General features: G+C 36.5%; 1 protein-coding gene across 5 annotated transcripts in view; it reads left to right on the top strand.

The window, feature by feature from the left end:
- Nucleotides 1-15893, top strand: part of LOC122811133 (high choriolytic enzyme 1-like) — a 201119-nt gene that overhangs the window by 123355 nt on the left and 61871 nt on the right. For all 5 annotated transcript variants that reach the window (XM_044082747.1, XM_044082748.1, XM_044082745.1 and 2 more), the window contains one exon: nucleotides 14911-14992. In XM_044082747.1, coding sequence (XP_043938682.1) covers nucleotides 14911-14992 — 82 coding nt within the window. The remainder of the gene's footprint in view (nucleotides 1-14910; nucleotides 14993-15893) is intronic.

Below are 15893 nucleotides of genomic sequence, written 5' to 3'. Positions count from 1 at the left end.
TGAAATAAAACTCAAAACCCAACTAAACCTATAATATTTAGGAACTACTTCAAGGCAAACTATAGCCTATTAAGTTACAGTTGTCAAAATTCAAGGCTCACCCTAACCGAGACCACAGCCACCTATACAAATTATTCATAGAAATACTGGACAAGCATGTAAATGGCTACAAAGAGGCTCAAGTAACTACCAGAAGTAAGCCCAAAACACAAACCCCTAGTGGTGGAATCCTCACCTAAACAGGGTATATAACAAATGAAAAAAAAAGTCATGGCAAAAATCAGTAAGGGCAACCTCTCTAAAGAAAAGAGCTCTCTGATTCAACTAATGAAAAAGCCAAGAGAACAAATTAAGTTTAACAAGGCCAACTACGATGTCATGATAGCCTCTCAGCTAAGGACAATCACAAAGTCTTCTTCAGCTGTGTCCAGAATCTTAAAGGCAACACACAAAAGTATGCTGAACTGCTGGTTAAAAGCACCATCTTCATTGATCAGGGAGACATAATGGATCTACTGGCCAATAAATTCAGCTCAAACTTCGCCCCCGACTCCACCCCGTCTGACCCATGTGAAATCCCTACTAGCATAATCCTCCCAGCTATTAACAGGAATCAGGTTCTGGTGGCACTTACTAAGACCAAATGCACTGCTTCAGTGGGCTCCAACAATATCCCTGGTTGCCTCCTGAATAGTCTAAAACATGACCTAGCAGGGCCACTTGAGAGATACTTCAATTATAGCCTCAAAACAGGTTATTAAGTGAATGGAGGACCGCAATAGTCATCCCTCTTCATAAGGGTGGACCATCAACTGACACAAGAACAACAGATCTATTAATCTGACAAGTATAATATGCAAAGCCAGGGAACAAATTATCTTAAAAATGATCACCAAGGACATTGGCAACCTACAAACACTGGACCCATCCCTGTTTGGCTTTGTTAAGGGAAGGTTGTGCCTATTTAACCTTGTTGTTTCTTTGAGTAGCTCACCAAAACAATGTATAAAAGTAAAACAGCACATGTCGCATGCCTTGTCCTTGCCAAGGCATTTGATACAAGGGTCTATATTACAACATCGAAACTTCAAAACAGCGAATGTTCTTACACTGACATAGAAATACCAAACCCGCAGAATGTCAAATGGCCAGAACAGCATTTTTTCCCCAGGAAAAAAAAAAATCGCTGAGCCAACCCCCCCCCCCCCAAAAAAAAAACAAATAGACAGACATGCCAACTCCGAGATCACACCACAGTGACGGAAAGTCCCAACAACGGCCCAGCATTTTTTTTTCCCTGGGAAAAAAAATCACTGTTCTGACCGTTTGACATTTTGTCTGTTCTATTTTTCTGTGTTGGTGTAAGAGCATTCACTCTTTTGACATTTCAGCATTACAATATAGACCCTTGATACAATACCCTACTCAGGCATTGTTGACAAACTGTCCAAATTAGGCATAAATCCATACATAACTCCCTGGATTGCTGGCTGGCTCACTGATGGGACCCAAGAAGTTAGAATTGGTGATGACCATCTCCACCAAGAGACTTGTCACCAGTGGAGCATCTCAAGGCTCTGTGCTCGACCTGCTCTTTTTTGGCATCTACTTCTTGGAAGTCAAGACTAATGTCAAATGCCTTTGGCTCACCAGTTTCATAGATGACTGTAAAAATTCTATGACATAAACATCTTGCAAGAGGGTCTAACACACACAAACGACTGGTGCCAAAACCACAGTTTAAAACTCAATGCCAAGAAATACATTATAAATCTCTTTTGTTTTTACTTGCTGTATATTTATGATGTTCTTCATTGCTTGGTGACTGCTTGATAAATTTGTTGTGGTTCTCCTCACTTTACTTGTCTGACTTTTCCTGTTCAAAACTATATCCCCTCACTTAAGCAAACTTTTCTCTCTTTATCTTCACAGTCCAAAATATATCTCACAGCAATTTCCTTATGCACTGAAACTGCTACCTGACTGTATGCACCTTTAAACCCTCCCAGGGTAGACAATGTGAATGGGAACCACCAAGTATCATGTTTAAAAGTGCCTGCAGTGCATGTTTGCTCATACTCCATTGCAATTGTATTATAAGTTTACCTACAATTTCTATAGGTGTGCACACTACTAGGACACCTTTACTTGCCCCCCTTAACTACAAACTTGTGCTTTCTCTTCATCCCTGCTCTTAGTAATGGCCAATACCCCTGCAGCAGTCCTTCTCTCCACCTTAAGCCAGTAAAATACTTTTCATATAGTCTAAGGAAAATTCATTACCGACCTGGCCATACAGTTTTAACTGATTTTTTTTTTATCTGTCTCTCTCGGTTCTACCCGCTCCCTTTGCCCTTGCTATGCTGGTGCTCACTTTGCTCTCCTACCCTACCCCCATTATTAACCCCCCCCCTTAAGTTACATTCAGTCATTCCATAACTTCATCCCTGTTTTCTTGTTATCCAATCCCACACAATTTCCAATAACTCTATTCGGAACCTGAAACCAAACTCACTCATCACTCACAGCAAACATTAACCTGGAACCAAACTCACTCTTCACTCACAGCAAACATTATCCCTAGTACTTCAATACCCCCATACCTCATTCAACTCACCTTAATCAATTTTCTTTTCAAATAAACAATGTAAAATGTTTCAACTTAATCATACTAACCTACTCACATTACTAACAACTGGTGCCCTCATATTATTAAAACATATCACTTCTCTCAACTACTCACAAATAAACCTAGATCAAATATCACCCATCTCAACCTACCATGAAAACCCCCTAAAAAGCTTTTCAAACATATCAGCTAACTAAATTGAACCTAAGACACTATATTTCTTATAGCAAAAAATTCTAGGCTACCCCACAGAACCCACTCCACAGCTATACCTTATCTCACTTTTGTACAAATCACTAACTTACCTCAACAAATATTCCCCCCACCTTAAAAATCTTACCCAGTGTGGTGACATCCACCCTAATCCTGGATCCCCTTATAAAAATACCTCCCTTCGAACTCCCTCTAAAAAGCATATGATGTTTGTCTGAAGCATATAAAGCAAAATTACCAAATTTCATTCCTGGCTAACACAATATTTCCCAGATATAGTAGCTCTTACAGAAATTTGGTTAAAATCACATATAAAGGACTCAGAATTTCTCTCACCAAGCTATAACATACTAAGAAATTATAGAATCAACAAAAAAGCAGGAGGAGTAGCATTAAGCTTTCCTAACACTTATATGACCCAACCTCTCTCCAAATTAATTCCGACCTTCAGAAATGCTGAAATCCTCATTGCATCATTGAAAATAAACAATACTAAGCAACTCTGTATTGCAGTACTGTATATACCCCTGACCAAAATATCTCTATACTGGAAGATATTCTTTCCTGGATATCCAATATCTCAGATGGAACAATAATCACTGGAGATGTCAAAATTAATTGGCTAGACCTTTCCATCGACTCACCAACTAATAGTATCAACCTTTATGGATTTTCTCAACTCATCACCTCCCCCACTAGAATACAAAGCAACAATAATGTAAGTTCTGCAATAGATAAGATTCTTGTCTCTGACCCCCCCTGAAATACTCTAACTACACTACACTTCCCAATACATTAAGCAATCACCTGCCCACATATACTTATAAAAACAAACCCCAAGAGGCCAAAACACATACCTATAAAACAACCAGAAACCTAACAAATTTCAGCCAAAACATGTTTAATAATCTGTTCATCTGGTCAGTATATTAAAAACTCTTCCACAAGATGACACTGTCAGCTACTTTAATGCACTATTCTTAGATACCCTCAACAACTTAGCCCCACTTAGGACAAAAAGAACAAAGAATAATCATGCACCTTGGCTAACTAAATCCACCAAACTACTACTACAAATCAGAGAAAGAGCATGGTAAAATTGGATACAAAATGGAAATGATGTAAGTCTTTAAAACTACAGGCAACTACATAATAAAACAAAAACAAAATCAGTGAATACTGATAAAAAAATAGTTTACACAGCAATTAACCAATGGTAAGAACAACCCTAAAGCTTTCTGGAAAACCATCACATCACTTCTTACCTCAGGGTCCACACAAAATCCATCACCAAACATAGACAGGACACAAACTGAAGTGGCTAACATGTTCAATACCCATTTCATAAACAGCATAGCTAAATTAGTCAGACACTAAATCTACTCACAACCCCTCTACCCCCTTCCCCCAAGTAAACAAGCACAAGAGTACCTCTTCCACACAAAACCAAACCCCTCAACACTAAGTACTCATGGACCTTCTTTCTTTCTACAGCCAACATCTACCACATTAATTTGCAAACTTCTTCTCAAACTTTAACCATGTTCCCCCTCCTCTGACTGTCTTCCACCAGAACATTTAAAACTCACTGCTGACTCTATTGCTTATCCACCAAACCAAACGAAAAAACAAGACCACAATAAAAATCCAAATAGCAAGCACTAGTGTTCGCATCCTTACTCTGCTCAATATTTTTACTAACAACCTCTAGGGAATTGTTAGGTGAATCATTTTCGTATAAGTCTAACCTGGTCCCATCTATTAAACTTACATTGAACGAATCTGTGTTCAACAGAGGTTCAAAATGCACTTTAATTCTTTTTTCTTTAACTTCTGTTATTAGCTCAAGAATAAAGGACTCGGGATATCCTCTGCTCAAGAACAAATCTTTTAACAGATCACATTCATCAATGAAATCTGACCAATCTGTAACCATACCAGCCGCTCGTATTAATTGTCCTTTAATGATAGCTCTTTTTTGAAACATAGGATGATTACTTTGAAAATGGAGAAACAAATTTGAATACGTCAGCTTATGGTAGATTTTAGCTAGTTATTTATGGTTAATGTCATCCTTCTTTAACAAAACATCTAAGTATGCAACCTGCACATCATCAATACACAGTGGACTCCACCTTCACTTCCTCCTCTAACAACATACCAGACCTGTTGCAAACACCTTAGAATGCCTTCACCTCAATATAACAATGGTTAAACAATGCACATTACTGCTTAACTCCAACAAAACCAAACTGCTGCTTTTCACTCCTAAAACACTCTTATTTGAATTAAAAATTTAGTCCCAAACCAAAACTGAGATAGAAATTGTAACAAGTGTTAAGCTATTGGGTATCATTATAGGCAACAAACTCACATTTAGCCAACACATTAATAATGCTATCTTCAAATTAGGGACACACTATAGACAGAAAAATTTTATGGACCAAAACACCAAAAGGACACTAGCCTTCATCTTTACAAACTTACATATAACACTGAATGCCAGACTTCAGTCCTGTTACTATAAAATAGTTAAGTTTGCTACAGGCTCAACATACCACACTCACCACTGCAAGACTCTTAAAGAGCTAAATTGACTTGAATTCCCTCAGTATCTTGACTGCCTAGAATTGACAACTGCACATAAACTAATATACAAACCTAATAACTGTCATGTCTTAAAATCCATTCTGCATAACTACATTCTTACCAGAAAACTCCACTCTGTTGACAGACAACTTATAAATATATACAAGCCCAAGATAAGAGCCGTCCAGTGTCTATTCCTATGCCGTAGCTAAGCTATGGAATAAATTACCTAACACTATTACGAGTATACACAGTACCAAAAATGTTAAGTTTACACAAAAAACTAATTACTCAACTCTTGGATCTACAATTGCCCAACAACAGACAGCAATGTCCTTTCCTTCGTATATTAATTTTGGCTCTCTTCTCCCATCATTCTGCTAACTTTAAATTTCTCCTTCATCCCTCATATCCTTTCCCATTGCTCTACTAACTTTATTTTTCTTCTTTTACCCCTCATATACTTTCCCATTTTCATCTGCCTTTTTCTTAAGATAACATCTCCTTAACAACTTATCTCCACTTTACGCCTCACTTTAACCTACCTTCTTAGACTCAAACATTACCTTAACTCATACCCTGTCATTTACACTATTTTTCCTCAAGATCAACCTTTCCTCTCTAAAACTATCACATTTTTTTTTCTTTTGTTACCAACCTGTATATATTATATTTGAAGAAATGATGTAATATTAAATTCATATACACTTCAATTCTACTATTATATTATGTTTTTTATCCTATATTGTTTATAACTTGATGTTATATGTTTACTGATATTATCATTTTTGTTTTTCTCATTTCTGGAGCTTTTCTCCCTGGACCTCTGCTGAAATGGGTTTCTGACCCAGTGGGACTTTCCCGGTCAACAAATGTCAATGAATAAATAAATTAATAATATAATTCCCTTTGGGAAATTCTTCAGCCAAGTTAATTACTCCATTGATGAAACACCTCTAAGAGTTGATCTGGTAGTCAGGAATCTGCGAACATATGTAGACAGTAATCTGGCCTTTGACCAGCATGTAGCAGAGGTAGTAAGAAAATCTTTCCATGTCGTCCAACTTATAGGTACTGGTATGACATCCACATCCAGTGAAGTTACAGTACCACTCTACTCAGCCCTTATCATGCCCATCATTGAGTACAATGCCCCTTTTTGTATGTATATAATCAGACATTTGCAACAGTTGGAATGTCCACAAAAGATTCCTCACCAGAAGAAACCAGGGCATGAATAGCCTGACACAGATCGCCTAAAGGACCTGTCTCTGTACTCAGTATCCTACAGGTTCCTGCGAGCTGATCGATGCCTGGCTTATAAAGTATCCTCAGCTCCAGCTCTTATGGAGCTTCTGCACATCCACAAAATAATCAGCACTAGATACAAGGATTTGAACTTTACTTGTGACATAAACAGAACATGCCAGAGATACAGATATGAGACTCAAATGATCCCCACATTATGGAATAGACTCCCCATCAATGTGAAGCAGGTTCATCCATGACCATATTCAAATGAAACCTTGAACACTGGATGGGAAATTGCTAGTTCACCCCTGGCCTGGCTCCTGTGTCTCTGAAGGACAGAAGCCATCAGGAAGTATAATGGTTTTCCAATTAATGCCCTCCCCCAAAATCCCTTATCTACCTTTTTACTAATTTCACCCCCTCCTAATAGATACCCAAGGTACTTATGGACAAAATTGGGTTGGGGTGCATGGCTAGTCTTATAAAGGCCCTAGTGGTTGTTAGCCTAGTAATAACCTATGAACCCATCAACCTATATCCCACATGCTAACAGAAATCCTATTATTCTAGCAACTTTCTAAGTTTATAAGAACAATATTTAAAAGCTGTCTCTATTTTTGGGACTTTGTACCCCCATTATTTTAGACTTTGTCCAGATTTCTTGCACTAAGAGTTTGAGAGATATTAGGTACAGGTTTTTCTGTTCAACTTTGTATGCACCAATTTGTAGAGAATATAGAGACATAATCAGTAGTGCCTTAAAATATATTTCCAAATCAGGTAGCCTTAACCATGCTTTCTCCTCTGATAAGGATAACTCATCCCATGTATCCCTTTCTGATTTACTGTCTCCAAAAAAAGTCTTCAATTTCCCTCTTTAATCTTTTCCACAGATGTTTCCCAGGTAAGTAGAAGGAATACTTTTTGAAATACTCCATTGGGGTAATGCAAACAATTTACTTGCTTGTATTATATTTTCTTCACCCATGTATACCATTTTCCATTTTGTCAAATATTGTATAGTTTTCCTACTAGTTTCCTCCCACGTTTCATTAGCTGATTGTTGTACATCATCTTCAAGTTATATCCTTAAATATGTGAGTCTTTGATGGCTCTATAGGAATGGATAAGTTTAAACCAAATTGAATGTTGTTAATCCCTATTGAGCTGGTCTTCATTTCAGTTATTTTGTAGTATAAGAGACTTCCAAATGTATGCAATTCCAGGAATAGGTGATGGCGAAGAAAGTGTTAAGTATCAACATATGTTTGGGGAATACAATGGGCTGGCAGGCTTTAAAGATGCCCTACAAAGCATTCTGTCAGAAATACTGGATGAACAAATGGGTATAATTAAGGAAATGATTTTTTGATATGGGATGTTAGATCTGAACTGCCTAGAGAGAGTAAAGCCTTTGTTAAGTTTAATTCTAGCGACTGCCAAAAAAAGCAATTGCCAGAAAATGGAAATCAAAGTCTAAACCAAATAAATTTGAAGTATTGGATTTTGTAACCGAGGTAAAAAGAACTATAAGTGGGATACTTAGAAAAGAGCAGGAGCAAATTACATAGAAAAAAATGGGAAATTATGGTGACGATACATGCAGAATAATGTTTTGAAGGACTAACGAAAGGCAGGAATTTAACAATTTATGTAATATTGGATTGACAATAATTTTGCAAAAAACGATGTTTAATGTTTGTAACTGGGAACTTGTTAACATGGTTTGTTTTCTTTTATATAAATGTATGTTTGCCTGTGTCTTAAGTGATAATTCAATAAATGTGTTAAAAAATATTTTGATGGAAAGGAGCTATATACAAAGTTGAGGAAATATGCATTTACGCAGGTAGTGATTACTCTTTATCAATTAGGGTTAGGTGAAATGCTTTTATCCCAGCAATTATGAAATGTAGGGAGCATCACTTGTGTTTTAAATTATTACATTCCTCTTTCTTCAGGTTTTTTTTTTTACCCACTGAGAATGAAGACATAAACAGACCTTGAGCAAGTTATTGGGTTCACTATAGAATCCCGAATTTCAGTATTTTGAAATTCTATAGCCGAAACCTTTAAATACCGAAACCCCATAACCGTGAAATTTATAATCGCGAACCTACAGTACAAATACACCACACACACATATACACAATCTCCCTGCAGAATCAAACAAACAATCCTACACTACAGACAAGTGCCCCCCACACCCCCACTTGTATATACTAACTCACAGATTGCACAAACACACACACACACACACACACACACACACACACACACACACACACACACACACACACACACACACACACACTAACATACACTAAAGCCCCTAACTAACACACTCATATGTACTTACCTACACTTACACCTATACATTCATACACTGCAACACCCCTCTACTTATATATACTAACTCCAAAATCGCACAATCACACACAGAAAGGTAACTCACACACACACATTTCACAGCCCCTTGCACACACACACACACACATCACAGCCAAAACACACACTAACATACACAAAAGCCCCATAAGCAACACACTCATATGTACTTACCTATACCTATGCATTCACACACTGCAACACCAGAAGCTGTGAACTTCGGTATTTTGAATTTCAAGCTTCTGGTGTTTTGGAATTTCAAGAATTCAGTATTGTAATTTCGAAATACTGAAAGTCGGGATTTCAGTATTTCGAAATTATAAAGGGAACCCAAAGTTATTACAGATGTAGAGAAGAGGGAAGTTCAGCAGGCCATTCAGGAAGTGAGGGACACTTATACCTTGCAAAGTCCATGATAAACGAGCTACAAAGATACTAAAAGAAAGAATGACGGCAATATCTTTCCCTTTATTCCAGATTTTCCATTTTAATATTTGCCTCAGATCTCTCATATATCCTCTTAATCTTCTTATTACATTAGGGAATGCAAATGCTTCTGTTGCCCTACTCATAAAATCCCAGCTTATGCTGTTGAATGCTTTCTCTGCATCAACACCTACCTACAACAGCTGTATTTCTTACATTCTACTTCCCTCTGGATCATCATCATCATTCTATTAATATTTTCAAATGTTTGCCTCTTCTCTAAAAAAACACACAGATCCATATCTATCAATTTTGGCAACACCTTTGTCATCCTTGTAGCTATTATAAACACTTTATAATCAGAGTTTAAAATTGGAATGGACCTATATGAAGCCGAGTCTGATTGGTCTTTACTGTCTTTATGTTTCATAGCCACTGTAGCTTTTTTTCAGGATGTTGGTGCTTCCCCTCATTTTAAAATACTGTTAAAAAGTTCCAGATCATTCTAACTTTTTTACTTCCTAGCTTCCAAGCCTTCATAGGAATACCATCTGGACTTTCCTGCAAATTGATTACGTCACCATTTTTATCTCATCTCTTCCTGTCTTAATGCTTATTTGTTGAGCCTAAGTTGTTGTGCTAAAATATTTTGCACTCTGGAGTTATCAAAAAACAGTTGCTTGACAGCAGTCTTTTTAAACTCATACATATAATCCAGATGCTCCCTTATATTCTCTTTAGCACTTGGCAATTGTGCCTCTTCTTCTTCTGTGAGATTCCCCTAATTCTGCAATATTTTAACTTTTGTACACACCTCTAAGTTATCATTGTTACTTCTTAACCATATCTATTTTCTTTTATTTCTACCTTATTTTTTATTTCCACTTTCATTTAATCCCACTCACTAGTTAAATTTTCTGTAAAAAATTGTATCTTTCCTAAGAACACCCAAATAATTTCCACTACCCATTCTTTAAATCTTATTTCTGTCTAGTTTAGCCCAGTCATTGTACATTGGTTATTCATTTGCAAATTCTCTTAGAGTTCCTACTACTAAATTCAAGTTTTCCATACCAAATATTTTCACAAATTTCCTAAAACATCTACCCAATTTTATTGTATTTTCCCTCCTTCTAGGTTCCCCAATACATCCTCACTGTTGCAAATCAAGTTCTAGTCCCCTCCTATAAGTAATACCCCCTGATAAAAGCTAATTATTTCTCCCAAAATGTTCTTAATCTCCATGATAGCAGTTTTAGGTGGAATATAATTACATGCCAGTGTAATCAATATTGGAGCTCTTCTGTCAATTAATACAAGTACCTCCTTTTCATTTGCCTCTGATATTCTGCTGAATATCCATCCTAAAATCCTTTCTTTATGAAATTCACATGCTCATTTCTTTCCAAATGTGTCTCTTGTAGCATTGTTATTTATACTTAGCTTTTCTTAATATAATTCAGTACTCTTACATTTTTGTTTATACCCGTGAGGCTATTCAAGTTCAAAAACAAGAAAGATATTGCAACAATTAAGATAAATAGTTATTATTCCCACATCATATATGACAGCATTTTTTAAATCTCTATTTACAGCTTTTGTGTTATATGCACCCACTAATATTTACCAAGTTGATCCTTTATACAGTTGTTTATCATCTCCATTTGAGCTTTTGTCACATTTTACAAGACTTTTTATTTTAATGAAACCCTCAAATCAAAAACCAAGTACACCTCCACAACCTATTAACTTGAAGCAAACACACAAAACTATGTACATCTTCAAATAATGAAGTCTAACCTTCCTGATAGTTACAATTGTTCCAAACTGACAGCTGCACCCATGGCATTACTTAACCTAAAATTAAGGTCGCTGATAGGGTTTTCTCTTTCTGACAAAAGAGCTGAATTCCACTAAGACTGGCTTGGGTTGCTATTTGGGCTCTCCTCTTTGGGTAATCCAAGTCGTACTCTATCAATAGGGATTCTGAAGAAATATCTATCCATTTACATAAACTTTTTTTCTATAAAAGTTGCACAGTCTTAGTTATACAGGCCCTCTGTAATGGATGTAAATTAGGTATTCTCTTCCCTAGACCTATCCTCTATTTCCACAAGTTTTTGTTGCACTTGTTCCTGGAGTTTTTTCTAGGGCAGCTATTCTCTCCTCTGTGGCCCTATCCGAAGCCTGCAATTTGTCAATGGCATTTGATTGTGTATTTAATGAATCTGAGAATTGTTGTACTTTTTATTGTTATTGGCAATATAATCTGCCAGCATGCTGCTGATCTTGAATACCTTCTCTTGGATTTGGTTTATTTTTGTTAGATGCTTTCTCTTGGTCTGTCTTTTTTCTCAGTGTTTTTGAGACTGTTCTTTGGCTTTTTTTTTTGCCTTTTTTACAGATGTACAGCTGTTATGCACAATAGCTGATACTTTAAAGTACCACAGCATACTGGCTTTATTTTGTATTTATACAATCCAGACTGGAGAACTGCTCACAGCTGTTTACTCCTTAGGCACCCTAATGGAAGTCCCAGAGCTTCTCCCTTGTGCATAAAAAAATGAAACCTCCAGGATAGGGGGGTCATACACCTGTTCAGGCAAAAAACAATGTCTCTCACCCTTCAAAAATGGAAAGGGAGTTGTATCAGAACTACTCCAGCTTTTATAAGATAATCCAACTATGGTGCAGCATGTGACTAAACAGTGTGGCATACTCTCCTTTCCAGCTCATTCAGGGAAGTGATATACAACTATAATATGAGCACCTTTTGCATCCTGGGAGAAATCAGTGTGTTGGTGGATCCCCTCCATTTCTATTCTAATGCTTTCCCATAGCTGTATGAGCTCTTTTACCCTGATTTTTGTCACAGGACAGCCCAGTTCCAGGTTGCTCTCTTTAAGTTCATAAGTGCTGGGCAATCAATCTGCCAGTTTGTCCAGACAACTGAGGGTCTTGAGGCCATTGGGCTTTTTAATTAGACTTTCTAAAGTCTCTAGTCCATAATATGTTTATACAAATACACACCAAAAAGGGCATTAAATTTAATATGGATCTGCTGAGATATGAGTAAAGGGGACTAAAGACTTATTTGGATCTGTTTGGAGGAGATCCCTTTGGAAATTAGATTAACCATATAGAAGGCTTTCTGTACTACTGCAGAGATAAAATGGTCAAACATAAGGAATTATCAACAAAAGTTCCTAGATCCATCACGACAGTCTCTGCCTTAAGGGGTATGTCACCTATGTGGTATGATGTGGAAATGCTTTGTTTATCAAAATGAACTATACTATCTTTTTTACATTTAATTTAACACAATTGTCCTTGTACCAAGTGTTAACATTGTATAAGTTATGTTGATGCAATTGTGAGCTCAGTAGAAGACTGAAAAACACCTGGTATACAGCTATCTACACAGTTAGATAACAATAGGACAGGTGTGTTGGTCAGAAGGGCTGTGAAATTGATGCCATCTAGGACATGGACCAGCACTGAGCTTTGTGGTAATTGACAGTAATGTTTTTGCCTTCGGAAGGGTCACTTGGTACTCTAACTGCATGGGTTCTAGCAGACAACCATTTAACTATCCACTGCATGAGATAAGGATTTATATTCAGATTTACAAGATTATCAATAATGTCTGCATGGGGAATAGTGTCAAAGGCCTTTGCTGGGTCCAGATGAGCTGCATGTACCACTGGAAGGCTGGAAGGGGAGCTGTCAGTGGAACACCAGACAACCCTCCCCCCGACCTAACCATTCATTGACCTTTGTGTAACATCATCCTGCACTGGTGGTATCACAGACAGATACCTGTTTCAGCATCACCAGGTTGGCACAGCTTTGGTGGACTTCTATGGGCACCGTGATAGTCACTCAGAAGGAAATCCTTGGAGCAACGATTATTCACACACAATCACCCAAACATTTGAAATTCACATTTGACTCTGAGACCATGTCTGACAAAATTATTCACTGCCTTTGGTATTTGACAATTTCAAGATAAATTATCTGTTTGTATGAAACTTCTCATATGGGAGTGAAGAGACTCTGTTCCAGTAGAAAATAAGTTGCATTGTTGTACTTAAAAATGAATGTTTTCTAAGACTAGATTTCTACTCTTTGTGTTTGGACACTTATGGCTTGAATAATTGTTCCTAACCAGGCATTTCAGTTTAATGTTGTACACTGGCCAAACATTTAATATATCATGCCAAATGTTAATTATCTAATATAGGTTATAATTAAAATAGGTATATAGATTATAGTTAATATCACTGCTTTACATTGAGTTATACAGATCTTTTCCCCAAGATTATTTTGCAGGTGATCAGGAAAATCTCCTTCAAGAAAGATCTTGAGATTTCCATTGCTTCTGTTTATAAGGTAGATTCATAGACTGACTATTTAAAAAAAAAGTTAGGTATATAGGGAAAACACCAGAATTTAGTCTTGTGAGTCAGACTCATAATTTTGACAGTTTCAGTATTATTACCAAATATTTGCAATGTAATAATTTATTTACAACTTTTTTTTAACTTTACACATATTTTTTAGATTTAAGTCAATATTTCTTTCTTTTTTCTGCTTTTGTATGCTGGATGGAGATTTTTATTTTTTTGCTCTCAGAAGTAATTCTAGACAAAAGTCAACTAATCATTGCTTTGGTTCATGCAGCATGTTGAAAATCTGATGAAGTCATATTGCAAAATGAGAAAGCATTTGGTATGCTTTCCATATTTGCATCAGAAATGCAAGAGAGCACAATGCAACACTTCTATTTTATTACTATTCTTGTTAGCAGTCTTGGGGTTCATTAAGGTATAATCTGTTAACTTTTGATAAAGTGTGCCTTATCAATAACGGCTGCCTGCAGACGCATTTTTTGAAAGTCATTGAAACAACAATATGTTATTTTCTCTGAAATTCAGTGGTCTTGGGTTTTAGATAAGCAAAACGTATTGTAAGGAACAACACCCTGAGATTGTTGGGGACACTCTAACCCCAAAAAAGAAAAATAAGCTACTTCATGTATTTTTCTGCATACTCTTTTCAGTGAACAGTATATTTCACATGCATTTTTAGTGTACGTTGCAATGAAGCAGAATTCAATGAGTTCTGCTTTGCCATATGTTCGGGTTTTTGATATATATGTATTTCTTTACAACAGTTTATGTATCGGATGTTTTATTATTTTGCTAAAACTTGTCAAAATATGCTTTGTACTCTGATATGGGACTGGCCTCATTGATGTTCACAGAGCAGTTCAAAGTTTAAGACTGACAAGTACTTGTTTACCTGTTGCTTTTCCATCTTAGCCTTATAATGTATCGGAGGCCATTGTGTTAACCTGCATAAGACCAGTTGCTGCTTCCATTAATAAAGTTTCATGTATTTTCTTTCTTTAGGACTTGAGTACAATTTTAGAAAAGTGGACACTAATAATCTTGAAACGGAATATGATTATTACTCTGTGATGCATTATGGACGGTGAGCTGGATTTTAAATATTTCCTAATTATAGATTTGCATAAATAGCAGTGCATGTTTTATAGCTAGATGGCTAAACTACTGATCACTGCTAAGAAATAAGCATGTGAGTGTTTTTTCATGCATATTGCAGAATGTTACTCTTAGAATGTGACCAAGTTTTATCAGTTGAGTATTACAACTGCAAAAATAGCCACTGGGTTCCTTGTTAGATTTTTTTTTTTATTAATGTTGGCACAGTGTATGCTTATGTTTTGTCTGTTATTTAGTCATATTTATGTAACATGCCCATTTTAAATCCTTTCAAAATATATGTCTTTTGATACTGCATAAGTGGTTACGACTGCTCACACTATAGCAGAAACAAAATGCCATGAAGTACAATTGCAATGGATTTACTGAGATATAAACATATAAATCTACTTCTAAAGCTGACACCAGAAGATCAAAGTTTTGAAACTTCGAAAATGAAATAAAAAAAAAAAACACAAAAACCCCCCAAAATGCCCCCTGCACCCCCACACCCCCTACTAAATAAATATACCAACTCTGAGATTGCACTACAGTGAGGAAAATGGTAAATATCCTGTTCCACGCTGTATGGTGATCTCCTTCAAAAAGTTCAAAGTTTCTAAACTTCGATCTTATGCTCTCGGCCATTTGAAGTTTTGAAACATCAAACTTCTGAAGAGGATACATATATCTCCTTATTAAAAACTTGCTGAGCTGTTACATCTGACCAGAGTGATACTCAGGGATTTGATAGTTAATTCTGCCAACAAAGTATATGATTTCTGTTTTGCTGGCTGTGGTCTTCCTTGTTTTAATATAACTAATGCTAGTATCGTGCCACAAGACAAAGTGGGCATTCCTGTGGAGGTCAACCATTTTAATGTCAGTAA

Source organism: Protopterus annectens, chromosome 9.part0, assembly GCF_019279795.1.
Source record: "Protopterus annectens isolate FY-2018-M chromosome 9.part0, PAN1.0, whole genome shotgun sequence".
Taxonomy (NCBI): Eukaryota; Metazoa; Chordata; order Ceratodontiformes; family Protopteridae; genus Protopterus; species Protopterus annectens.
Note: the sequence above shows the minus strand (reverse complement) of the source record. Positions and strands in the feature narration are given on the sequence as shown.